Source organism: Lepidochelys kempii, chromosome 1 (assembly GCF_965140265.1).
Source record: "Lepidochelys kempii isolate rLepKem1 chromosome 1, rLepKem1.hap2, whole genome shotgun sequence".
Lineage (NCBI taxonomy): Eukaryota > Metazoa > Chordata > Testudines > Cheloniidae > Lepidochelys > Lepidochelys kempii.
In genome coordinates this window covers 197,942,856-197,969,529 of record NC_133256.1, presented here as the reverse complement: position 1 = coordinate 197,969,529, position 26,674 = coordinate 197,942,856, and the positions used below count along the sequence as shown (strand labels likewise).

The 26,674-nt window shown below is 42.1% G+C and overlaps 1 protein-coding gene across 1 annotated transcript; it reads right to left on the bottom strand.

Moving 5' to 3' along the window:
* Positions 1-461: 461 nt before the first annotated feature.
* TBX19 (T-box transcription factor 19) lies at positions 462-26,628 on the bottom strand. Its single transcript, XM_073308016.1, has 8 exons — positions 25,779-26,628; positions 18,454-18,718; positions 15,761-15,895; positions 14,831-14,892; positions 13,630-13,691; positions 5,925-6,113; positions 3,998-4,133; positions 462-2,704 (listed from the first exon to the last, which is right to left on the bottom strand). The coding sequence occupies exons 1-8, from the start codon at positions 25,973-25,975 to the stop codon at positions 2,473-2,475; spliced, it is 1,278 nt and encodes a 425-aa protein (XP_073164117.1). The 5' UTR covers positions 25,976-26,628; the 3' UTR covers positions 462-2,472.
* Between the last annotated feature and the right edge of the window lie 46 nt (positions 26,629-26,674).

The following is a 26,674-nucleotide window of genomic DNA, read 5'->3' as shown; positions in this document are numbered from 1 at the left end:
GGAGATTTCCACACTGGGAGAATAAAATAAAAATCTCACTTGCAATAAATACGGTATCCCTGACTCTAAATAAATAATCATCTGCCCATGGGAGCACGTGCTTCAACTGTCTCACCACACCCACAAAAAAAGTTTAGTCTTGGGAAATAAATGATCAACATGAGAACTTAGGAACTGAACGCCTTATGGTGTGGGTTTGATGAGCCGTGTCTCTCACAAGTGGGGAAAGGGCCAGAGGGCTGCAACAAGGAATCACCAGTGGCTGAGTTGATATTTGCACAGTGCACACACTACAAACTGATGCCAACATGCACTTGGAGTCACAGGCTGGGGGAGAAAGCAAGGCGCTGCTGGAAGTATTGCTGGCCACTCAATAGCTGGTGCTTTTCCATCTTGGTCAGACGGTGTGGAGGGCACTGTGCAGCTAAACAAAGATGCTTTATTAGCTGCGCCCTTCCCTCTGTAGCCCCGGCTACAATACAAGTGTAACCTGTTATGTTCACAGCATACACACAGAGAAGTTGGATAAAAACAAAAAATGTTCTTGCTGGAAGTTGCAGTGTAACACTACTTTATTTCTTAGAATTCAGAACGATAACACACAAGAACCAAAACCAGAGCAGAGACACAAAGCAGGCTGCTCCCTAAGACAGAGAGGCACAACTCACTCCAGCTTATTCTAGGCTGGCTGGCTACAGACTGATTGCTGGTCACATGCCTCCCTACAGAGCTCCTGAGGCTGGATGCAGGACCAGGAAACCCTCCTGCTCTTAAAGTGATAGTTTGCAATTTCAGCACAGTCCTCAATATGCCACATAACCATGCTTCTGGAACCAGGTCCTGACATGCTCATCTAAGCCAGTTACAACAAGCGTGGCTGAACCGTGCCACCACACAGCTGTTCCCACAACAGAGCCATGTGTCAGTCATGGCTCCATATCCATGCTTTTCATGCTGCCACGCCTGTCTATGTTTGATGAGTGCATTCTGGGAAAATCTGGGCACCCATCCCATTGTACCTCGGCAGAAGATTATGTCTGCAGAACACACACACACACACAGTGACATCAGCAACACTTGACAAGATGTAGAACAGAGGTCCTGACCAATTGTAGTTGTTCACACTCTTCTCTTGAGATGCCTTTAAGAGCAAGTGCCACTTCAAAATCCTCTCCGCAGTCGCACATTTCCCTAAGGAACAACACACCTCGCCTGCTGGCACATTTAACCCAGCTGATATGACTGGGGAAATCCATTCTGTCCATTGGGTGGGAAACGGATGTCCTTACACAAACTGTACAGATCTCCCAAGTAAAAGAGGGCTACCCCTGCTTGGCTCATGTCTTATCTTCCACCAAATATTACATCTTTTAGAAAATGGCACCTCAGTCCCATGATGCCAGCTGATTCCGGATCGCAGGGCTCAGGCTAATGGTATGTTTAATTGTGGTATAGATGCTCGACTGGGACCCTTCCACCTTGCAGGGACTTAGATGGGAGATAAGGAGGCAGCCATGTGCGTGCCCAGAGGCAGCAATTTAAGAGCTGAGTAAGTTTAGGCTCCTACAGTATTTTGTGGATCACAGTGAAGCCAGCTTTGGGACTTAGGTGCCTAAGTACCTTTTGTGGGCCTGGGCCTATATGTACATAATCACTCTGAACCATTTTTTTCTCCTCTCAGTCCTGTAGAGCTAACACACCTATGGGGGAGTTCACTGCATTCTGTCCCCACTTCCATATCCGTGAAATAAAACTGCAGTTAGCATAACTTCTTGCTAGGTTTTCTTATAGCACACAAAGACTACACAATAGCTGTAGGAGAGGAAGGGAAGAATACCACTCTATGCAGGTGAAACTAGAGGGGAGTGTCTTAGGGAGACAGAAGGCAATTTCCTCCACATTAGCTTCAAGAATTTTAAGAACTTCATAAAACAAGTATTAAAGAACACTATGGCATTTCCAGGCAGCATTTCCACTTTAAAATGCTGCTCAGGGATTGTATGAGGATGTCATGGTTTCTGGTTGTTGTTATTATGAGGTCCCTGCCAGCAATCTAACTGCGACTGGCCTAAGTTACAATAAACATTCCTTTGAAATCCCATTAAAATACCCAGCTGCCACTTCTGTTCCATTGGGACCTGAATCTCTGGCCCTTTTGCTTTGACATGGAAGCAAAGCTTACTCTAAAGACTTGGATCAGTCATAGTCTGCTCTAGCGCTGAATGATACAAGAAGAAACCAGCTCCCCTCTAACTCTTCCCCCTCCTTTGCACTAGGCCTCTTGACTCAATCTTTCATTGCTCATTTGGAAATGGAGAGGTGCAAGATTTATCCTGGAATCTGGTGCATTGCTGAAATAGGTTCCTTGTGTGCATGTCCCCTCCCTGCCCTGAACTGTGATTGTAGGAGGTGTTTTTGTCCTGTCAATCTTGCTCTGATTCTGCTGAACATTCCTAGAGAGCTTCCCGCCCATTAAAACGAATGCAAAGATGTCCAGGCAGAATCAGCTAGTCTGGCAAGAGTGGGTTCCCCTGGTGTTTCCATGTTGCTGATGGCTGCTCCCTGCAGAGGCATCGAGGCAGATGTGGTGGGCAAAGGGATGTTACCTCGCAGGAACGTGCCTGGAGCGCTGCTGTTCACATCACTGCCCGGGTTGGCAACATTAAGGGCACTGTTGCTGACTGTCCACAGACAGGGATAGTGGCTAGAACAAAGCAGGGTAAACCATAATAGAACTTAAAGAGGTATTTCAAAGTAGATTTAGATTAACATCCCACCCCACCCCCGTCCCCATAGCACAACATGGCAAAGTAAAGTGCATTACCCAGTATTTGCTACTGTGATAGCATACCAGACTCAGCAGACCATTGGTCTCAACTGGCAACTCCTATGTGAAAACCCAATAAGAACTAGGGCTGGTTTGGGGGAAGGGGGGAAAGGGGAGGAAATGTGAAGCTAATTTTGAAATTTGAAAAGATTTATAGTTCTAAATTTTGAAAAAAGTTCCACCAGCTTGGCAGCTGATCAACAAAGGAGAGGATTTTTTTTTTAATGTTTTCTCCAGTGACTTTCAGAATTTTAAAATTAAAATCTTCATCCAAACTTCTAGAACGTTTCAACTTCTCTGTTAACAGTACTTGATATCTTTGTAACATCTTATGAACTGGACTTCACAGTGCCCCAGAGAGGCAAGTATTATTGTTCTCATTTTACACAGAGAGATTAAATCCAAAATATTTCAGTGTCAACTAATTTTGGATGCCTGAGTTTGTGTGTGTTGAAAGAAGACATTGCCTTTCAGAGCTGCTGAACACATGCAGCTCCCATTGATTTCAGCTGGAGTTGAAGGTGCTCAGCACTTCTGAAAATCAAGCCAGGATTTTCAGGTTGGGCACCCAGAAAATAAGGAACCCACAATTAGTGAATATTTATAAAATGCAGGCATGATTTTCTTCGGGTCAATCACTAAAGCCATGCATAGAACTCAAGAGTCCTATCGTCCAGTCCCATTTATATAGCCATTGGACCAAATGCCTTCCTATTGTTGGAAGGAGAACCCAGAAGTCCTGACTCCCATTCCTACACTAAGTACTGGCTCACACTCGCTCCTCTCCTTCCCTTGACTAAGTATTCTCTTTTAAAGGTTAAAAAAAAGACTGACGGGACCAACTGTGCACTAGATAAAGGGTGGAGATAATACGAATTACCATTTATTTAGTGCTCTACATTTTCAAAGAACAGCACAAAGATTAACTCTTTAAGCCTCACAAAACCCTGCTGGTAAACATTATTGTCCTCATTTTACAGATTGGGAAACTGAGGTAAAGTTATTTGGGTAAGGCCATGCAATGCGGCGGTGGCAGAGCTAGGCTTGGTTGGGAAGTCTTGAGTTCTAAACCCTTGTTCATGCTTCCAAGCCATGCTGCCTAATCATAGTGAAGGAGAAATTGCTGGGCTTGTCCCATCTCTAATATCTATGGTTCCACTGTAACCTTACCTAGGACCAGCAGTGGCAGTTCCCTTGGCATGTGGTACTGAAAGCAAGTTGGCATGTGGAGTGGATGGTAAGGAAGTCCAGCTATCGTGTCCTGGAAACATCTGCACATTATTGCTGGAGCTCTCAATCAGATTCCCTTTAGAGGAAACACAAAAGTTTGGTGACTATACCAAGTTATTGCAAGGCACTGAAGGAATGTAGAAAACAGGCAGGACTGAGAGAGAATCTAATTGGCTAATAAAGGCTCCTCCCCATAGGCCTGAGACGACAAGCACACAGGGAAGAACAAACTTACTTTACTCATGTTTCCCTCACTCAAAAAGTGAATCACAACACTCGTCTGGATGGCAGAGCAATGGTAACAGGACCAGAGCTGGCTGAATGATTTTGAATGGAACATTTTTCCATTGGAAAATGCCATATTGTTGATATCTAAACTTTCCATGGGAACATGTCGATTCTGACTAAATTTTGTTTGGAAAAAAAATGGTGAGCATTTTGAAAAGGTTGATGTGTTCCATGCCGACCTAATCGCAATAGAATGGCTCAAATTTTCATTTCAAAATGATTTTTTGCTTAGAAATGTATTGTTATATGATAAATAGAGCTGAGTGAATAGCTGGATGTCCCAGGGCTTCCAGGCTCATAACAGGACCAGTGCTGGGAAACTTGGTGGGGCTACTGTGGGGCTATGCACCCTGAAAGCTCCAAGGATCCTGGCTCTGGGCAGTCTGCCTGGTGGGTCTGCCCCAGAGCTGTGGAGCAGAGACCCTGCCAGCCCAAGAGACCCAGGTCCAGCCAGCACAGCAGGGCTGGCGGGCTCCCAGGCACGGAGCTGTGGACAACAGAACACCAGCTGATTTCCAATGAAAACTTGCTTGTGTTTTGGCAATCTGCAAGAGATTTGGTGAAACATTTTGGTCCAGACAATTGGCATTTTCCAACAAAGCCAAGTTTCAATGGAAAATTTCCAACCAGCTCTACTTATGACTAATATTAAAATTTTTAAAAAGTCAAAATCTGAATGAAATTTTAATTTTATCAAAAAATGAACATTTTGGCTGACCCAAAACAAAAATCAAAAATTTTGTTTTGTAGGAACTTTTGATTTAATTTTGTTTTTCATTCTGATTCAGAATGAAACCAAATTTGGAAACATCAGCATTTCCCATGCAACAGAAATTCTGAGTTCTGACCTGCTCTAAATGGAATGTAGAACCTTTCATCTCTAGCGTTGTCAGTTCAAATGCAGCCTAAGCCGATAATGAGCAAAGTTACCACCAGTTGCTGATTGTTCAATGACCTACATGAAACAAACTGATGCTCTCAGTCCTGTTCTTTGTGAACATGTATCCATATCAGAGAAACTGCCACCATGATTGGTATTAATTGGCAGTCACAACAGGAAGATGAAGGACTGAATAGGACACAGTAGAGCAGCTCAAAGAATTTTCAGGCAGAGGGGGCTCTAAAGACATATTGACAATACAAAAACCTGTTCCCAAATCAGCTCTTAACATTCCCTTAAGGGCTGCTTTTGACTCTGGAGGGACACTGTTTCATTACTCGGAATAAAAGGAAGGTCTGAAATGGTTCTGGGAGTTTTGATATAATTAATAAGAAGTCATTTAAACACAATTGCTCTCCTTCTCTCATTCTCATCTATCTTCACCTACTTAGCCTTTGTGACATATCTACCTCTAACTTTTATACTTTTGTTTTCTGTGAACTGCACCTTTAAATTTCTGAATACTCTCCTTGTGTGTGGAGTTCAGGAACTATTTTGTTCTCAGAGTTCAGTGCAGACTGTTACAGAAGAGACACACACTGTGCTCTCTCCACTGACTTGTTTTTTCTTGCTTTGCTGCTTCTTTTAATGTAAGGAAGAACTGTGCAGGCTGTGTGTGAGGAGACATTGCAGTCTTACCTGTTGGGGAGTGATTTCTCTGCATGTATGAAGCAGGATATGGTGCAGCCCGATGCCCTCGAAGGGCTGCATAATGCTCACAGCCATGGTGGGAATGTGGGGCAGGCAGAGACAAAGCTCCTCCATACTGATAATTAGAGCTTCCTGCTGCACACACTGCATCTGGATTGGAAATCAACCAGCCACCTACTGCAAGGGGAAAGGAAGAAACAGGAAGCAAAATTAATAAAATTTGAATAAGGAGAGTAACCAGACTTCCCAGAAATGTACCCTGCCAGATTACAAGAATTCCAAACAGTAGGAAACCTGCTTGTTGTCTGGCGTTTGTTTTGTACCAAAGAATGAGTCCCAAGCCACAAAAAAGACATTTAGACACCAGATAACAATATTGCTAATACTTAGATAGCATCTTCATCCCAAATGATCCCCAGCACTTTACAAATTTTAGAAAGGAAGCCGTTCACTCCCCCAGTGAAATGCAACCTAGGGTGGAACATGGCAGCTTCTCATCAACAAAGAGCAATACGACACAACAGTTAAGGCAGAATGTGAAGAATACTACAGAATTCAAATGAAGGGGGGGCAGATTTAGGAAAACAAAGTTAGTTACCTACAGGTGTAATTTGGCCTGCACACAGAGTTGATACCCTTACTCTTACGAAAAGTACTAGGGGATCTTTAATGAGCATAAACGGTCAGGACCTCAGTTTGCCCTCTTATTTAAAAGATGATAGCAAGGTACCAACCCCATGCAAAGTCTGCCAAGATTACAAAGCAAGAGATCTTGGCTATTAACCTGGCACTTCCATGTATTGATTGTCCACTCAGATTTTAGAGGGACACTTGCTAATTCAGAGAATTTTTCATACCCTGGAGTTCAAATAGCCCAAGCAGAAGCATGTACCTTATGTTTGTTGTACATTATGTGTTATGAGCAAAATTCATACAGCCTACAAGTCAAATTTAATCCGCAGGGCCATGGTAAACATCAGGAGATGGGTTTCATTTGTCTTTTTTTTTTTAAATGACACCATTCATGTAATTATAATTAACAGGCAATTTAGTTTTAGTCAGACAAATCAATATCTATATTAATAGAAAAGGAGTACTTGTGGCACCTTTCTGGACAGTCTCTACGTAAAAAGAATAAATGGACACAAATCAGATGTCAAGAATTTTAACATTCATAAACCAGTCGGAGAACATTTCAATCTCTCTGGTCACTCGATTTCTGACCTAAAAGTGGCTATTCTTCAACAAAAAAACTTCAAAAACAGACTCCAATGAGAGACTGCTGAATTGGAATTAATTTGCAAATTGGATACAATTAAATTAGGCTTGAATAGAGACTTGGAGTGGTTGAGTCATTACACAAAGTAAAACTATTTCCCCTTGTTTATTCCCCCACCCCCACCGTTCCTCAGATGTTCTTGTCAACTGCTGGAAATGGCCCACCTTGATTAACACTACAAAATGTCCCCCCCCCACCCCCCGCTGGTAATAGCTCATCTTAAGTGATCACTCTCCTTACAGTGTGCATGATAAACACCCATTTTTTCATGTTCTGTGTGTATATAAATCTCCTCACTGTATTTTCCACAGTATGCATCCGATGAAGTGAGCTGTAGTTCACGAAAGCTTATGCTCAAATAAATTGGTTAGCCTCTAAGGTGCCACAAGTACTCCTTTTCTTTTTGCGAATACAGACTAACACGGCTGCTACTCTGAAACCTATATTGAATAGAGTTGTCTTCTAGGATCGCTTCCTGATCCCTCACTCCAACTTTCACTTCCCTCAAAAGTCACACAGAAGACTCATCTGTTCCTTGGTCTGAGGAGAGCTGGATTTGCCTCCTTCTGGAATCCACCCAAACTGCACCTCAATTTGGCATTTCTCTAAAGAATGATGTAACTTGACGCCTTTACGCCTATCCACAATGCTGAGCTCACTGCCTCTCAAGCAATTCCATATGCTGCACATAAATGGGTTACATATTCTGTAACACTCACTGTGTGCTGTACATACAGATACCATAGTTGCCAGCTACCCATATGTATGGTAGGGAAGACCGTGAACCCGGGGCCTTCTGGCACGCAAACAGATGGACCTACTACTGGAAATAAAGAGGCTCTTCTTCAACCAAACTGAAGTAGAAGAGTTTTATTCTGTAGGCCTCCAGACACTGGAGGGCCATGATGCACAAAACACCCACTATTAATACTGAGCAGATAGCTGTGACTTTTTTGTGAACTACTGAGCAAATTAAATATCTTCTTCTTGTTCGCTATGGATGGGACCTCATAATGCAATCTGTTCATGGACATTTGTACAAACAATTTCATTAGTGAACAAAACAAGCAAGATGGGCAATCCAAAGTTCATTTAGAGATGGGAACAGAATTGCCAGTGTGACTGATTATATAAAGTACATGGTGGCAATTAGAAATAATAATGGGAAATGAAATCAAAATAGTTTGTGGAATGGGCAAGAAGCAAAAAATGTCAGTAAAAATGTTTCAGTGAAAAATCTGGAAAGAAAACATTTTTCACCAATACCAGAGCTTATGAATGGAAGAAAAGCCAAATTTCAATAAAATAAGAACCACCACCCCTCCTATATTTTATGAATCATTCACCCAGCGATAATGATGGGACATTTGTAGGGATAACAAGAGTTTCCAGAGTTATACTACTAAACAAACAAAAAAAAGAACACAGCTTTGGAAAGGTTATAAGTCTCAAATTGCCAGGCTCAAGCAAACCTCTAAATACTGGGGATTATAAAGAAAATTTCCTTGTGGGTAGATTATCCCATAACTGCCTACTACAGGGTTTCTTGCACCTTCCTCTGAAGTATTTATAGTACTGACTTCCATCAGTGACAGGATTCTAGATTGGATAAGACTAGTGACCATCTAGTCTAGCACATCCTATGTCCATAATAAGAACATAAGAATGGCCATACTGGGTCAGACCAAAGGTCTGCCGACAGTATCCAATGCCAGGTGCCCCAGAGGGAGTGAACCTAACAGGTAATGGTCAAGTGATCTCTCTCCTGCCATCCATCTCCATCCTTGGACAAACAGAGGCTAAGGACACCATTCCTTATCTATCCTGGCTAATGGATTTATCTAGTTCTCCATGAATTTATCTAGTTCTCTTTTAAACCCTGTTATAGTCCTAGCCTTCACAACCTCCTCAGGCAAGGAGTTCCACAGGTTGACTGTGCACTGTCTGAAGAAGAACTTCCTTTTATTTGTTTTAAACCTGCTGCCCATTAATTTCATTTGGTGGCCCCTAGTTCTTATATTATGGGAACAAGTAAATAACTTTTCCTTATTCACTCTCTCCACACCACTCATGATTACATATATACCTCTATCATATCTCCCCTTAGTCTCCTCTTTTGCAATCTGAAAAGTCCTAGTCTCTTTAATCTCTCCTCATATGGGACCCGTTCCAAACCCCTAATCATTTTAGTTGCCCTTCTCTGAACCTTTCCTAATGCCAGTATATCTTTTTTGAGATGAGGAGACCACACCTGTACGCAGTATTCAAGATGTGGGCGTACCATGGATTTATATAAGGGCAATAAGATATTCTCTGTCTTATTCTCTATCCCTTTTTTAATGATTCATAACATCCTGTTTGCTTTTTTGACTGCTGCTGCACACTGTGTGGACGTCTTCAGAGAACTATCCACGATGACTCCAAGATCTCTTTCCTGATTAGTTGTAGCTAAATTAGCCCCCATCATATTGTATGTATAGTTGGGGTTATTTTTTCCAATGTGCATTACTTTACATTTATGCACATTACATTTCATTTGCCATTTTGTTGCCCAATTACTTAGTTTTGTGAGATCTTTTTGAAGTTCTTCACAGACTTCTTTGGTCTTAACTATCTTGAGCAGTTTAGTATCATCTGCAAACTTTGCCACCTCACTGTTTACCCCTTTATGAATAAGTTGAATAGGATTGGTCCTAGGACAGACCCTTGGGGAACACCACTAGTTACCCCTCTCCATTCTGAAAATGTATCATTTATTCCTACCCTTTGTTCCCTGTCTTTTAACCAGTTCACAATCCATGAAAGGATCTTCCCTCTTATCCCATGACAACTTAATTTACACAAGAGCCTTTGGTGAGGGACCTTGTCAAAGGCTTTCTGGAAATCTAAGTACACTGTGTCCACTGGATCCCCATTGTCCACATGTTTGTTGACCCCTTCAAAGAACTCTAATAGAGTAGTAAGACATGATTTCCCTTTACAGAAACCATGTTAACTTTTGCCCAACCATTTATGTACTTCTATGTGTCTGACAATTTTATTCTTTACTATTGCTTCAACTAATTTGCCCGGTACTGACGTTAGACTTACCAGTCTGTAATTGCCAGGATCACCTCTAGAGCCCTTTTTAAATACTGGCATTATGTTAGCTATCTTTCAGTGACTGGGTACAGAAGCTGATTTAAAGGACAGGTTACAAACTATAGTTAATAGTTCCGCAATTTCACATTTGAATTCTTTCAGAACTCTTGGGTGAATACCATCTGGTCCCGGTGACTTGTTACGGTTAAGTTTATCAATTAATTCCAAAACCTCCTCTAATGATACTTCAATCTGTGACAATTCCTCAGATTTGTCACCTATAAAGGATGGCTCAGGTTTGGGAATCTCCCTAACATCCTCAGCCATGAAGACTGAAGCAAAGAATTCATTTAGTTTCCTCACAATGACTTTGTCGTCTTTAAGTGTTCTTTTTGTATCTCGATCGTCCAGGGGTCCCACTGGTTGTTTAGCAGGCTTCCTGCTTCTGATGTACTTAAAAAACGTTTTGTTATTACCTTTTGAGTTTTTGGCTAGCTGTTCTTCAAACTCCTTTTTGGCTTTTCTTATTACATTTTTACACTTAATTTGGCAGTGTTTATGGTCCTTTCTATTCACCTCACTAGGATTTGACTTCCACTTTTTAAAAGATACCTTTTTATCTCTCACTGCTTCTTTTACATGCTTGTTAAGCCACGGTGGCTCTTTTTTAGTTCTTTTATTGTGTTTATTAATTTGGGGTATACATTTAAGTTGGGCCTCTATTATAGTGTCTTTGAAAAGTGTCCATGCAGCTTGCAGGGATTTCACTCTAGTCACTGTACCTTTTCATTTCTGTTTAACTAACCTCCTCATTTTTGCATAGTTTCCCTTTCTGAAATTAAATGCCACATTGTTGGGCTGCTGAGGTGTTCTTCCCACCACAGGAATGCTAAATGTTATTATATTATGGTCACTATTTCCCAGCGGTCCTGTTATAGTTACCTCTTGGACCAGATCCTGTGCTCCACTCAGGACTAAATCAAGAATTGTCTCTCCCTTGTGGGTTCCTGTACCAACTGCTCCAATAAGCAGTCATTTAAAGTATCGAGAAATTTTGTCTCTGCATTTCATCCTGAGGTGACATGTACCCACAACAAGAAGGATGTGAAAAAATTGGAAAGCATTCAGCAGAGGGCAACAAAAATTATTAGGGGACTGGAACACATGACTTATGAGGAGAGGCTGAGGGAACTGGGATTGTTTAGTCTGCGGAAGAGAAGAATGAGGGGGGATTTGATAACTGCTTTCAACTACCTGAAAGGGGGTTCCAAAGAGGATGGACCTAGCCTGTTCTCAGTGGTGGCAGATGACAGAACGAGGAGTAATGGTCTCAAGTTGCAGTGGGGGAGGTTTAGGTTGGATATTAGGAAAAACTTTTTCACTAGGAGGGTGGTGAAGCACTGGAATGTGTTACCTAGGGAGGTGGTGGAATCTCCTTCCTTTGAGGTTTTTAAGATCAGGCTTGACAAAGCCCTGGCTGGGATGATTTAGTTGGGGATTGGTCCTGCTTTGAGCAGGGGGTTGGACTAGATGACTTCCTGAGGTCCCTTCCAACCCTGATATTCTATGATTCAGTATGGGGATAATTGAAATCCCCCACTATTATTGAGTACTTGTGGCACCTTAGAGACTAACCAATTTATTTGAGCATAAGCTTTCGTGAGCTACAGCTCGCATCTGATGAAGTGAGCTGTAGCTCACGAAAGCTTATGCTCAAATAAATTGGTTAGTCTCTAAGGTGCCACAAGTACTCCTTTTCTTTTTGCGAATACAGACTAACACGGCTGTTACTCTGAAACCTGTCACTATTATTGAGTTCTTTATTTTGATAACCTCTCTAATCTCCCTTAGCATTTCACAGTCACAATCACTGTCCTGGTCAGGTGGTCGATAATAGATCCCTACTGTTATATTCTTATTAGAGCATGGAAGTACTATCCATAGAGATTCTATGGAACATGTGGATTCATTTAAGATTTTTACTTCATTTGATTCTACATTTTCTTTCACATACAGTGCCTCCAGAGGGGATCTAGTACTTAAAAGTGAAAAAGCCTTCCAGTCTGCCAGACCTATTAGCACAACATTCAGAGTAACAGCCGTGTTAGTCTGTATTCGCAAAAAGAAAAGGAGTACTTGTGGCACCTTAGAGACTAACCAATTTATTAGAGCATAAGCTTTCGTGAGCTACAGCTCACTTCATCAGATGCAAGCTGTAGCTCACGAAAGCTTATGCTCTAATAAATTGGTTAGTCTCTAAGGTGCCACAAGTACTCCTTTTCTTTTAGCACAACATTGAAACTGTTAAAGAGCCATTCAAGTGGTAATGAAGCCATTTAACAGGCATTTGCTAACCCAGAGGTATATATCGTCAGTTTCTGAATTTACTAACAAAAACAGGTTTGCATTACTGTAATATTTACTCAGAACATGTTAGCCTACAGGACCTTAGTTTAAAATTTGCTTTTAAAAATATTTCATTAGTATGTTGCTGAAGATTATAAAATCACATCTCTAAAAAATCCTTGCATAGATTTTTAGATGCACAATCTGAGTATTCATCTTTAGCCTTAAATGCTTGGCTCTTCAGACATAGTTTTTTAAATAAATCCTTCAAAAGATCACCCTTATCTAAAATACACACGTTTCAGAGTAGCAGCCATGTTAGTCTGTATTTTACAAAAAGAAAAGGAGTACTTGCGGCACCTTAATTTGTTAGTGTCTAAGGTGCCACAGGTACTCCTTTTCTTTGTGTAAAATACACACGTGAGCCTGGGCTGCTGTCAGGCATAGGGGCACCAGTTTAATAATATTGTATAGGGCCCCATAAATCCTAAGGACGATACTGCACATGCTCCTCTGCAGCAATCAGCTTTCCCCCATATCTTAGTTAAAACACTCACTGCTCTGCAACCTTTCTAATGTTAAGTGCCAGCAGTCTGGATACACTTTGGTTTAGGTGGAGCCCATCCTTCCTGTATAGGCTCCCCCATCCCAAAAGTTTCCCCAGTTCCTAATGAATCTAAACCCCATCTCCCTACACCATCTTCTCACCCACGCATTGAGACCCTGCAGTTCTGCCTCCCTACCTGGCCCCTGTGCGTGGAACTGGAAGCATTTCAGAGAATGCCACCATAGAGGTCCTGGATTTCAGTCTCCTTCCTAGCAGCCTAAATTTGGCCTCCAGGACCTCTCTCCTATCCTTCCCTGTGTCATTGGTACCTACATGTACCACGACCACCAGTTCCTCCCCAGCACTACACATAGGTCTATTATTATATATTACATAATACTTCAAGTTCCCATGAGTAAAATTATGTTGGGAAACCTTACGGTGAGAATATGTCATATGTTGACCTTCCGAAACATTTTCGGGAGTATCCTTGGAATGGTTTCTGAAAGAGAAAATAATGAGTGGTTACATTGTGCTGAATTCAAAGAAGGCAAAAGGGTTAGGGAAATGGAAATTGGAAAAAAAAAATGAAAACTGAAAATTGTTCAATTTTAGGTTTCATCAACTGAAAAGACAGAAAGGAAAATGAAGATAAAAAAGAAATTCCACCATCTTCAACTGATCGCTAGAGAACTGTAGAAAGCTCTGTACTATGAAAGACGTGCAGTCAAGGAGGCAGGAGCCCTTGCCTCATTCCATGTGCAACAATGTCCCTGACTCTGTCATCTTCGGAGATTGAACCCTAGCGCTCTGGATCTAAGTACATGAGCCCTTTTTGCTTGAGTGAAAGGACCAAGGCCATTGACTTCAAGGCAGTAGTAGACTCAAACCTCTATACATGGTCCAGCCACCAGAGGGGGACAAAGCCATATTTTGTTAGCTTGGGTGGCACATACAAACCATTTAAAGGCGACAAATAAATACACTTATTTTCGGACAGCGCATGTCTCTCTAACTTCTTAAATACAGTGATCTCCTATGGAGACTATTTTAATTAAATGGATCACACTTTACCTTAAAGGTATGGTAATTACAGTGCAGTTACATTGCAATTTCACTGTGGTTATGTTGATCTCTGTGGTTACTACTTATTCATATAACTGGATAGTTACATGAAATGAGAATATATGAGAACAATTAAAGTATAAATACAATGGAGCTAACATACCTAAAATCTAACACTATGTGTATGAAATGCAACACTGAAGGGTTAATAAGAAGTACAAACAGTCAACCTGTTAAATTTCTATTTATACGAATTAGTAGTAATTATATACTGAAAAGCAAAACCAAAGATAACCGTAATGTAATTATAATAGTCTTATTATAAAATATGACAAATAAATGATATTTCAGCATTTTGTATCAGCAGTGCACTCACCCATGTAGGACCAAAGCGTGATGACAAATACCGTGACGTAAATCTGACATTAACACCACTGACCTCAATGGCGTTACTCTGGATTTATAGCAGTGGAAAGGGGGGGGTCAGGATTTGCCCCTTATCTTTCTCATAGTATTGTTACAATTTTAACTGTAACAGCAGCAAAAGTCATCAAGCTGAGCAAAAGTCAAACTCACCTTTCCTTTGCATCCAGGAAGGCTTTGGCAAAGGGATTATACTTGATTTTGAGAGCTGTTATCTTGGGTTTACAAAAAAAAAGGCATGTTAGTGAAGGTAATTTTAACAGAGACTTGACATAGCATTGTCCAGCGTAAACTGAATGTACTCAGTTCTGCCTCAGTTAGTGAAACAAAAGACAGGCATTGTATTTACCATGTGGCTATATGTCAGCCAGGTGCATTGTGTGGGAGCATTGCTCTCCTCCGAAGCATACAGACATTGGTCACTGCCAAAGGCAGGAAACTAGAACTGATGGACCAATGGTCTTATTCAGTATGGCAAATTCTGTATTATTGTGAATACTTCTCCCAAAGCTGCTGAATTGCATACAAATATGAATAATAGCTGTAGTGACATTAACTAGGAAAAAAGGGACAAGGGCCACCAACCCCCATGCTTCAGGGCACTGCCTGATTACAGTTTGAGGTCAGGAAGAAATTTCCCCAGGGTCTAGTACAATAGTCTGGGTGCATTACAGGAGGAGTGGAGGAGTTATATTTTCCACAGAAATATCCAGCACTTGCCAGTATTAGAGACAGATGCTGGACAAGACAGAAAGTCAGTCTGTTCCAGCTTGGTAAGGGGATGGGCTACTGGTACAGATAGACCAATCCAGTATGGCAGGAGGCAGAATACCAGACTAGCCTGACCACTCATCTGTACTCGTACTGCAGTCAGATTCTAGACAAGGTGAACCAAGGGTGTGTTTTGTTCCAGCAAGGAGACAGAGTACTCAATTAGATGGGCCCTCAATCCGCTCTGGACCAACAGGGAGACAGGATACTGGATTATGTTCACCATCGGTGTGTGCTGATCTGGCAGGTCTTAGGCTTTTAATATTTCCTCATCAGCGATGACCAAATTGTGTGGCATTATTATCCACCTACCTCTTCATTTTGATAAGCAGTGACAGCTATGAACTGAGTCTCCGGAAAGGAGCAGTTCATTACCATCCTATGTTGGCCTCCCACGCGAACGATGTGAACCTGAGGCTCGTATTTATGCAAGGAATTCAGCATTATCTGCAGAAAACAAGAAGGAAGATAGACAGAATTAATAGGCAGCAAGTTTAAAACAAACCAAAGGAATTATTTCTTCACACAACGCACAGTCAACCTGTGGAACTCCTTGCCAGAGTTGCAAGACCATAACAGGGTTCAAAAAAGAACTAGAAAAATATTCATGGAGGATAGGTCCATCAATGGCTATTAGACAGTATGGGCAGGGATGGTGTCCCTAGCCTCTGTGTGCCAGAAGCTGGGACTAGATGATAGGGGATGGCTCACTTGATAATTGCCTTGTTCTGTTCATTCCCTCTGGGGCACCTGTCATTGGCCACTGTCAGAAGACAGGATACTGGGCTAGATGGACCTTTGGTCTGACCCAGTATGGCCGTTCTTATGGAGTGTCACAGCTACATCAGTGATGCCCAGCCTGAAATAGCTGAAGAGCTACATTTGTCACCAAACAGAGCCACAAAGGAATTATGAGTGATGACCTGACTTTGCCTTGTGGTATTTGCATCGTGTCATTGATACTTGTTGTCAGTCCCATATTGAGGGGACATCACTTACCAACATCACAGTGCAACCCCAATGTCAGCAGAGCTCTCCAGGGTCATTCTCTCTGTGATTCCACACTACCCTTTATCCCCTCCCCAATTCCTGGCTGCTGAAAGAGAGAGAGAGAAGGATTTCTTCTTTCCTCCCTCCGTTCGAGGATGGACAGGGACAGACTCCAGCTGAATTACATTAGATGCTTCTGATGCAGCAGTAAATATTTATATTTTGATAGTGCCCAAAGAAGACCCCAGTCAGAATGGAGGCCCCACTGTGCTGGAAGCTGTACAAACAGATAAGAGACAATCCCCACCCGGAGGTGCTTATGGTCTAAAAAGCACTGGGACCATGATCTTTTTCTGTGTTTTACAAAGTGCTGAACACACAAGGGGTGCTCAGTGAACAATACAATTATTTGTTCTTATTATAAAATACCTTCCTCCAAGGATCGCATTTTGATTAAGAACAAAGAAGGGGAAGCAGAGCCCCAGACAGGGGATATGACTTGCCTAAACACACAAATTTGTCCATAATTTTTTCCCACCCTTCAAAAATATCCTCCCTTCTGGGGATTAGGAAGGAAGGATGGTCTTATAGTTAAGATGCAGAACCAGAATGTGGCAGCCATTGGATTCTGTTCTTAGCTCCGCTACTGACACCCTGTATGACCTTGGGCAAAGCATGTCACCTGTCAATGCCTCTGTTTCCCCATCCATAAAATGAGGATAAACAATTCCCTACCTCATAAGAGTGCTCTGAAGCTAAATTTTAAGGCTTGTGAGGTGCCTAGATGAGCATAATAGAAATGACGACAAACAAATTAGAAATACTACAATAAGGAGATACTACTCAGGGCTAAGGTTAAAGTAAAGAACCTTATATTTATATATATTTATAGTCTGACAGAATTCGATTTTTTTATACCTATATATAATTCTGACAGATAATATTGATGTTTATTTTTAAGCATTTTTTCTATTTTTTTCTATATATATATATATATATATATATATATAAATAGAAGTTCACAGTTGCACAAAATTATGGGCATGACAGACAATGAGTGGGCGGGTCAGATGATTATTTAATGACCGTAGATGTTGAGATTTGAAAAATTAAAGCTTTATAATTATTAAAACACAAATTGTCAACATCACGTCAAACTATACAAAAATCAGTATCCTTAAATCAAACCCTAATATATTCTCAAGCAGTGTTTTTCTTACTTTGCCTAGCTGCACATTTTGATTATCATCGATGGAAATATTTTTTGTCAGCTTGTGTGTAGATGGTAAAATTGACATTTACTTATAAAAATCAAATCCTTCCAAGCCTAAATATTTACTTGAAAGAAATTGACTTTAGGCTGACAAGTAGCATCCAATATAGGAGTTTTGTACAAAACAAATATGCAAACAAAAGATCGTGTGCAATATTTTACTTTCAGATACATCTTCAAAAAAAACAGTCCAAACCAATTTTTCTGTTTGTATTTTTAAGGGGCTCAAAGTGAATGTCACTTATTTCTAGTACATGCAGTTTCCTCCCAAAGACCAAAGCTGACTCAATAGAATATTGATAATTATCATGAGGCAGAAGCAGACATAGTAATTATTTCATTTAGGAGCAGCCTTTTATTCTGGTATCTGATTCTTGCCAACATTCCACTTACACCAAAGAACATGGGGAAAAACAACAAAAACCTAATACCCACAACCATTTTTTCCCCTTTCTCTAAAGTTCTATGTAAAAAACCCAGCACACAAGACAAACTATGAAAAGCCCCGATGATTAAATAACCCACAGCACTCTCTGTCTCTCTTAACATCAAGAAGTCCATTAAAATCTGAAAGTGCCAATTAAGACCTGTTTATTCCTGTTTACATTTGGGCTCCAGAGAATAAATGGCATCTGTGGGTGAAGAGGGCCCCTCTAATTGCATAAATGCACCCTTGATATTTCTTGATTGGTAGGTGCTTGCAATGGAAGACCAGAGGTGTATGGGAAACATCGTGCTGTACCTGCCCGCTTCCATTGAGCTTGTTGGTAAGTTTCACTTTGCTGAAGGAAACAGAGGCTTTCATCCAGTGCGCCCCGAAGTTGGGAGAGTCTGGGTGGATGTAGACACAGCAGTGGCTTGATGGTTCTGGTTTCCCAGCGGGCACCCATTCACCATTCACATACTTCCAGCGGTGGCCGTCGGTTGGGGCAAAGTCCAACAGGAAGGAGTACATGGCGTTGGGATCCAAACCTGACACACTGATCTTTAAAACTGGGAACATCCGTCTGTAGTGGAAACAGAAGGCAGAAGTGGGGAAAGCAACATTAGTCCTGATATAAAAGAGGCTTGTTGGTATGTTTCTGCAAAGACGCTCCCTGAGTTGCTCAAAGAACAAATTACCCTCACGGTGGCTGAAACAGAGATGATGTTAAAGGACTACCATCACTTTGTTTTCATTTCCTGTTGGTCAGTCAGAACCAGCCACAAAATGCTTTCATGTTTCACCTGAAATATGGAATTTCACCCCAAAATGACCCTGGTTGATGGGACCAGGACTGATAATATTGTCCTGTACTAGTCAGACTCTTATGGCTATCAACCTTATTCCACTGGAGAGGTGGATGGAAATCCCTACACCACAGTAGTACAGATCTAGAAGACAGCGAGAATTCAGATCTTACAATTGTAACATCTTAATTTGTAGAAAACTATTCAGAAATCATTCACACATCCCCATCTTTATCCCTCACCAGCCAATGGGGAGCCATAAACATGATATACCAACACAGGCAGATTTAAATTCTTCCTTTACTACACAGACATTTTGGAAAAATCACTAACATGGGTGGGGTTCTTCAATCTAGCAGAGAAAGGTATAATATGATCCAATGGCTGGAAGTTGAAGCTAGACAAATTCAGACTGGAAATAAGGTGTACATCTTTAATGGTGAGAGTAATTAACCATTGGAACAATTGACCAAGGGTCGTGGTGGATTCACAGACAAATTTTTAAATCAAGACTGGATATTTTTATAGAAGATCTGCTCTAGGGATTATTTTGGGGAAGTTCTATGGCCTGTGTTATACATGAGGTCAGACTAGATACTCACAATGGTCTTTCTGGCCTTGGAATCTATGAATTATATACGACGCTTGAAGGCACATATAGAACATACATACATAAGAATGACCATACTGGGTCAGACCAAAGGTCCATCCAGCCCAGCATCCTGCCTTCCCACAGTGGCCAATGCCAGGTGTCCCAAAGGGAACAAACAGACCAGGTAATCATCAAGTGATCCATCCCCTGTTGCCCACTCCCAGCTTCTGGCAAACAGAGGCTAGGGACACCATCCCTGCCCATCCTGGCTAACAGCCATCGATGGACCTGTCCTCCATGAACATATCTAGTTCTTTTTTGAACCCTGTTATAATGGAATAAGGCAAGGCTTTAAAGCCACCTGCGTATTTGTACGGTTGATTAATGTGCACAGTGAGTGAGGAAAACCATTTCAATTAAGGCCTGATCCAAAGCTCGTTGAAGTCAATGGAAAACTCCCATTGACATTGGTGGGCTTTGGATCAGGCCCTTAGTGCACAAAAATGCACACTTGTTGCATGTGCATCTTGAGCGGGAATTCAGTCTACTGATGTCTAGCAAATAGCTTTGCATCATGGAATTTTTGTTTTCTTGTTCTATGTGTGGAGATTGTTGGTTTTTTTACATTGTATACATCATACAGTTTTACTTACACACACACACACACTTTATCCATGTTGTAAATAAGCCTACTCTGGCCAGGGTCCCCCAAAACACATATTGCCCCCTTGTTTCACCACAGCCCCACTCATTAACACACTCCCCTCACCTACATCGTCACTCCCCCTTGAGGCCCACACTTCTCTCATTCAGCTTGTAAACTGTGAGATGCGCCAACTGTTAGCCATGTCAGTGATACACAGAAACCTTTAAAAGCTGCAGGGGTAGGCAAGCAGGGAGGCTGTGGTAGGGAGAGGGGCTGTGAGGGGAGCATGTTGGAGGAGAGTAAGGCTAGGGGTGATTGGGAGAGCGCAGGGGTGGGGAAAAGAGGATTTGAGGGCAGCACTCTGGCCTGTCCATGGAAAAGTGCCATGGTGGCGGAGTGGTGTTCTGAAAATGATCAGAAGGGGAAGCGAGCCTGGGGGTAGACGGTTGGGAGCTGAGAACTCAAGTTTCTGTAGGGATAATGCAGATCAACACCGATAGCTGTCCATGGGAATGACTCTCCATGTTGATCCATATTAACAGAAAATCTGGGAAACGCACACAACCTCCTTCCCCCCACCCCCAGTTTACTTTGAGGAAAGGTTGCTAGACCATATGTCCTACCACTGAAAACCTTAGAAAGAAAGAGGTGAGGTTGAGAACAGGGGCTGCAAACTCTGCTTCTTTGTTATGTTTGGGAAAAGCTGTATGACAGGGTGATCTATGGGGTCAGTGGGACGGGTTCTCCCATTGCTGTAGTTAATCCACCTCCCCAGTAGGCGGTAGCTAGGTCGATGGAAGAATTCTTCTGTCAACCGAGCACTGTCTGCACCAGTGGTTAGGTCAGCATAGCTGCACCCTTCAGGGATGGGGATTTTTCACATCCCTGAGAGATATAGCTATGCTAATGTAAGTTTTCAGCATAGACCAGCCCTTAGTCTCTCTGTGCCTCAGCTATAAAATGAGGATGATAGCACTTCCCTACCTCACAGGGGGGATATGAAGATAAATACTTTAGCGATTCTGAGAAACTCGGATACCACAGTGATGTGGGCGCTATACCTTAGATAAAACTTTTGAAATCAGGAGTTAAGTTATGGTTAGGATACTGAAACAGCTCTAACATAAATAGCAACAGAATAAAAACACTGGTGAGTCTACTGCATCAGCATCACAGCCCAGCTGTGTGTTTCATACTATCAAGAACTAGGATTAAGTGGAGTATCAGTTTAACAACTGGTATGTCCAGCACTTCTTGCAGTAATCAGAGTGCAGTCGCCCCAAGGAGAGAACAGATGGATTAAACCCCAGAAATGAATGGTTGATTTAACTGAGTGTAGACAATGATATGGTACTATAAAAACATACTGAGTAAGGTCTTTTATGAAAGCTTGCAATGTTCTGAACTCGATGGTTATTAGGAGATGTGTGTACACACCACGGTTAGGAATGTATGTATGTGTATAGATAGAAAGCTGCAAATTGTAACTGTGATGCAACTTGAGCATCACCGCATAACAGGGCCCAGAAGCAATCAGGCAGGCAGGGGCTACCTCCCAAGCCAGCTGTGTACATGAACCCAGCTTCATGTACCCAGCCATTGTCCAGCCTAGAAAAGGACAAAGGTGAACCATTAAAGCTAATGGAAAGACTTTGAGACAACTGGGGACAGGGGTGCAAGAACAATTTGTACAGTGGGGGTGCTGAGAGCCATTGAACCAAACTGTAAACCCTGGATATGATGGGAACCACTTCAAGCCAGGGGGTGCTGCTGCACCCCCAGCACCCCTAGTTCCAGCACCTATGACTGGGGATTTCCCCAGTCTGAGTAACCATGAATTACCCTAGTCTGAAAGAAAAAAAAGGGGAGCGGGGGCAGGGAAGCCTTTTTAAAAAGAGAATTGAAACTGAAGTTTTCATCCAGAAACTGAGAGACAGTTGGTTGGCAGGTGCTGTCCATGAAACACTGGATGCTCCTTATGGCTAGGGTGTACACTGGGAAACTGTTCAGAGGCACAAAGAATCTTGTATTAGACAAGGAATTTTATCAAATATGGAAATGGAAAGCCTGAGGTTGCATCTTTCTGTTTATTTTCTGTGTAACTTGTATGTTTGTTTCCCTTCCTCTTTCATCTTTGGAGCTGTGGCTTTTCTATTAAATAAACCTTTTGTTTAGTTTTACCCCAAACCACGTGGAGTGTGCATGCCAAAATAAATTGCTGTCTGAGGGCTGGTTTCATGCCTTCTGCCGGGAGGAGCCAGAGGGGGAAGCCCAAGTGCCTGGAATTCATGAAGGAGAGATTTGGGGAGTCTCAGGACTGTTCATGTCACCCTGCAGGGAAGAACGAGGCTGGTGGAAGCCAGGGTGAGACCTTGAGCTTGTGGGCAGGCGACTGGTGTCAGGGGTCTGAGCCATCGCATCACAGCATAAATACACCCCAGGGTATGGAGCAGGCAATGACAGAACTCCTTCCTGGGCTGTGAGATCCCCAAAACATCACACGTATCTACCTCTACCGTCTGTGATTCTCTGTATACTGCTATGCCAGTTACATTATTATAATGGAGCATCACATTGTATCGGATACATATATCAGCTATAGTATCAATGTCTCTAATTCTGATATTCACCATGGGCCCTTGAAGTCACTATGATTCAAGCACATTTGGGGAAACATCAGTGCCTACTGGAGACTAATCTACTAGACCTTGTTAAATTGTACATGTCATAGAATCATAGAGTTGGAAGGGACCTCTGGAGGTCATCTAGTCCAACCCCCTGCCCAGAGCAGGACCAATCCCAACTAAATCATAATGTCATAATTGTGCTGCTAAGTCCTAAACTTTAAGGCCATGCAGCCTTACATTTTTCTGGTTCTGTTCGGAGCGCTACCTTTGATTTGGTAGATGACCTTGGCCAAGTCACTTCACCACACTGGGCCCCAGTTTCCCCAGACGATAACACTTACTGATTTGATAGTGTGTTGTCAGGATTAATTTGTGGGTGTTCATAAAGCTCTTAGGATGGGATTTTAAAAATTGCTCTGCATTCCTCCCTTTGAAGTCAATGGGGGTTTTAACAAACTTCAATGGCAGCAGGGTTAGGCCAGTGCCAGGCACTTTTGACACTCCCACCCGAAAAGCCCATCACAAGTATTTTCTTGTTATTTAAGATTCCCCAGCCTGTAAAAGGCCATGAGTCATAGAAAAAAAGCTCCACCAGGTCTCACTTTGTCTGTCTCCTTAGATTCTTCAGGGCCTTATCTATATTTCTCCAGCTTGCACTCTGGTTTTAATTAAAATACACTTTTAGAAATGCAAAGAGGTCTTTTTACAAAAGCCTACATGATCTTATAGTAACAGCCCCAAACCCTCTAATAACATAACTGTGCTTAGGACCATAAACCATAGACTACTGTACTTTAGCTTATTTATAAGGCAACTTACATTTTCTATTATAGAAGGGACCCAGTCCTGCTTCCATTGATGTTAGTGATAACTCTCATTGACTTCCGGAGGGGGGAGGGGGCAGGATCAGGTTGATAATGAATACAGAGTTTAGAACAAAGCAAAAATATTGAGAATTTGATCAGTGGAAAGCTATCCATAGCCCACCCAAAAGTAACCATGAACACTAGGGTGACCAGACAGCAAGTGTGAAAAATCAGGACAGGGGGTGGGGGGTAATAGGAGACTATATAAGAAAAAGACCCCAAATCGGGACTGTTCCTATAAAATCGGGACATCTGGTCACCCTAATGAACACCTGATCATAACAGACCCATCGACCTCACTCTTCCCCATGGCAAAAATAATTATCCACACATACTCACTTGTATGCTTTACCTCTGGTAAAATACTATTCTGTGTAGGGATAAGCAGTATAGTCTACATTGATTGTTTCCCGGCTGGTCTACAAAAGGAAGTTGTATTAGTTTAACTGAGAGTGTGATTTGTAACCGATTTAGTTAAATCAATGCAAAGCCCTTTTATTTGAGTTTAAACAGGCTTGCCTGGGTTTGGCTTAAGTTGATTAGGAAACAGTTTAAGACAAACTGAAATAAGCCATTCTTACAGCAAAACAAATGCCCACACAGGTGTTGGCTCTGCTGTAACTACATTAATTTAAAAACCAATTGAATTTAAACAGAGCACAACTTCTGAATGTAGACAAGGCCTTAGAAGAAACAGATGTCTGTTTCTCCATACAGGTCACTATTGGGAATGAATCCAATACTAGTGTGGTATCAGTTCAAAATCTGATAACTCACGAATATCAGCTGTTTTTGCAGGGGGATAGGCTTCCTGAGCTAATAGATTTTTTTTATCTCTATCTGCTATGATCCATGACAGGTGCTAGCAGCTCGTACCACAGTTCAGCCCATGTCCCCTGTTCTGCATCAAAAAATTGCTGATCTTAATCTCTTTCTGCAAGATTGACACACATCACCCCTTCCGTTTGGCTTTTTCTCCCTCTTTGTTCCAATCCTTCCTTAATATGCAGGTCTTCTATGAAATCTCCCAGTGACAATCCAGCAAAGGAAGAACTGTGTGCTCTTAAAAACAGAAATCTCAGCCCTGCTTTGTGACTGGACCTTCCTCTAATCACCCCCAATGTGTCACACATCTAATGGCATGGTCTGCCCAGTTTAGAGTGGGGGTACCTTGGGTGGACAGTCCTCACTCCCAGCTCAGCAAAGCACTAGACTTTTCCACTAGTAAGGCCCCAGCTTTAGCATTGTCTCCTCCTTTGCATTTTGTAGAGTGCCACACACACTGACTGTGCCCAGCAGCTACGAAGAATCATGAGCAATGCAAAGGACAATATTTTGACTTCCTAAGATCTTGTAAATAAATCATTTACCAAAGTTCCAGCCAAGTTTCCAAGTTCTCTGCCAAAGACGATGGAGAGCAGCACTGCTGAATCTGTATCACACCAATATACTGCCAACCGGCTTGTCTTGCACCCATTTCTAGCATAAATTGTTTATACGGGAGTGCATATCAGGGCAACAAAGACAGGAGAGAGTGCGGCTGGGTCAACAGGTTGGGAGACTTGAGTTCTAGTCTGAAATCTACTATTGACTTGTTTGATCTCAGGCAGGTGACTCACTTTCCTCAGCTGTAAAATGGGGATAATGTCACTGCTCTGCCTTTGTAAAGCACTTTCAGCCCTACAGACGAAAAGCTACCGTCTAAGTGCTGAGTATCATTATAAGTGGTGTTCAGAGGGAATCATTTGTAAAGCCCTTGCAGTGGGGTGGGGAGGTGGAACTATCCTTCCCCTGGGAAATGTTCTTTACTATTTTGTTCAGTCCCAAGACAATAATACCTTCTTGCAGTGTCTCTTACAATCAGGGCTAAAAGGGCATAGGGATAGTTTGTCAGTATTCAGAAAGGAACATGAACCCCCTCCTTAGTTTGTAGGCTGTCTCTGAGACTGCCTTTCCCTCCCTGCACAGGATATGTGGATGCACACACAGCACTAACAACATTATACCATGGCTACAATTTTCTTTAGCCTATGTAAACAGCAGTTGCTAATATTCCCCATATACCGTAGGATACGCTAATTACCCTGGGGACAGTACAGCACTCACCTGCCGTTCTTGGTCACAATCATCTCATTAGTGACTTCCCTGAACCTCTGCCACAGCGCAGCCTCCTCCAAGACAACCTGGAGTTGTTTCTCAGTCGGGTCCCCTCTGTCTCTGCCAGCTTGGAGCTCACTCTCCACGACATTGAGCAGCCTGGATACGGTGCAGTCACCGGGCTTCTTACATCCCAAATCAGTCATGGTGTACTGTCAGAAACTTCTCAGCTGGCTTTAAAAAAAAACCAAAAAACAAAAACCCTAAGCATACCAATTAATTAGCCACACTAACAAATCTGCTCTCCCTGATCTTTGGCCATCTACTTGTTCTTCCCCCCTGGAAGTCCCAATGGGACAATGACACAAGTGTGTTAAGGTTGACACACATGCACATACAAAAAGAGGACTATCTCCTAATTACTCATCAAGTCAGGTGGGAGGCAGCCTGATTACACAATTGGCTGCCTCGGAAGAAGAGTTCTCCATCCAAATTAATGGGCTTTTATCTTTATTCAATCTGAAGTGGGTCTAATTGTTCTGCTTGAGAACCAGGTTTCCATTAATGAAAATTGTTTCATTTCCAGACTGAAAGAATGCGTGGAAATTGTGCTTGTGCTGATGCAAACCCCAGCCAAAGGGGGAAGAGTCAGCTAGCAACATTCAAGATTGGGATGGAGAGATACTAGTCTTGCAAGCTTTCCATCAGAAATCAAAATGTGCTCACCCTGCTCCCTTTTCTTAAAATAAAACAACAACAATAAAAGGTCCCTCTGCGCTTAAATTTTGCCCATGTGGTCTTGTGCCTGGAGGACAATTTAGTGCATGTTCAAAACGTCAGGAGTCAAGGACAAGCCGCAGTTCAGATATATGGGATTTTTTTTTAAAAAGTACAGTTCTCTTTTT

Coding starts and splice junctions, on each gene's coding strand:
- TBX19 (XM_073308016.1), bottom strand. CDS start 25,975: ATGACTGATTTGGGATGTAAGAAGCCCGGTGACTGCACCGTATCCAGG. Junction 15,896..18,453: donor AGCTCAATGGAAGCGGGCAG/GTACAGCACGAT, acceptor TGTTTTCTGCAG/ATAATGCTGAATTCCTTGCA. Junction 2,705..3,997: donor ACTGCCACTGCTGGTCCTAG/GTAAGGTTACAG, acceptor GCTTTGTTCTAG/CCACTATCCCTGTCTGTGGA.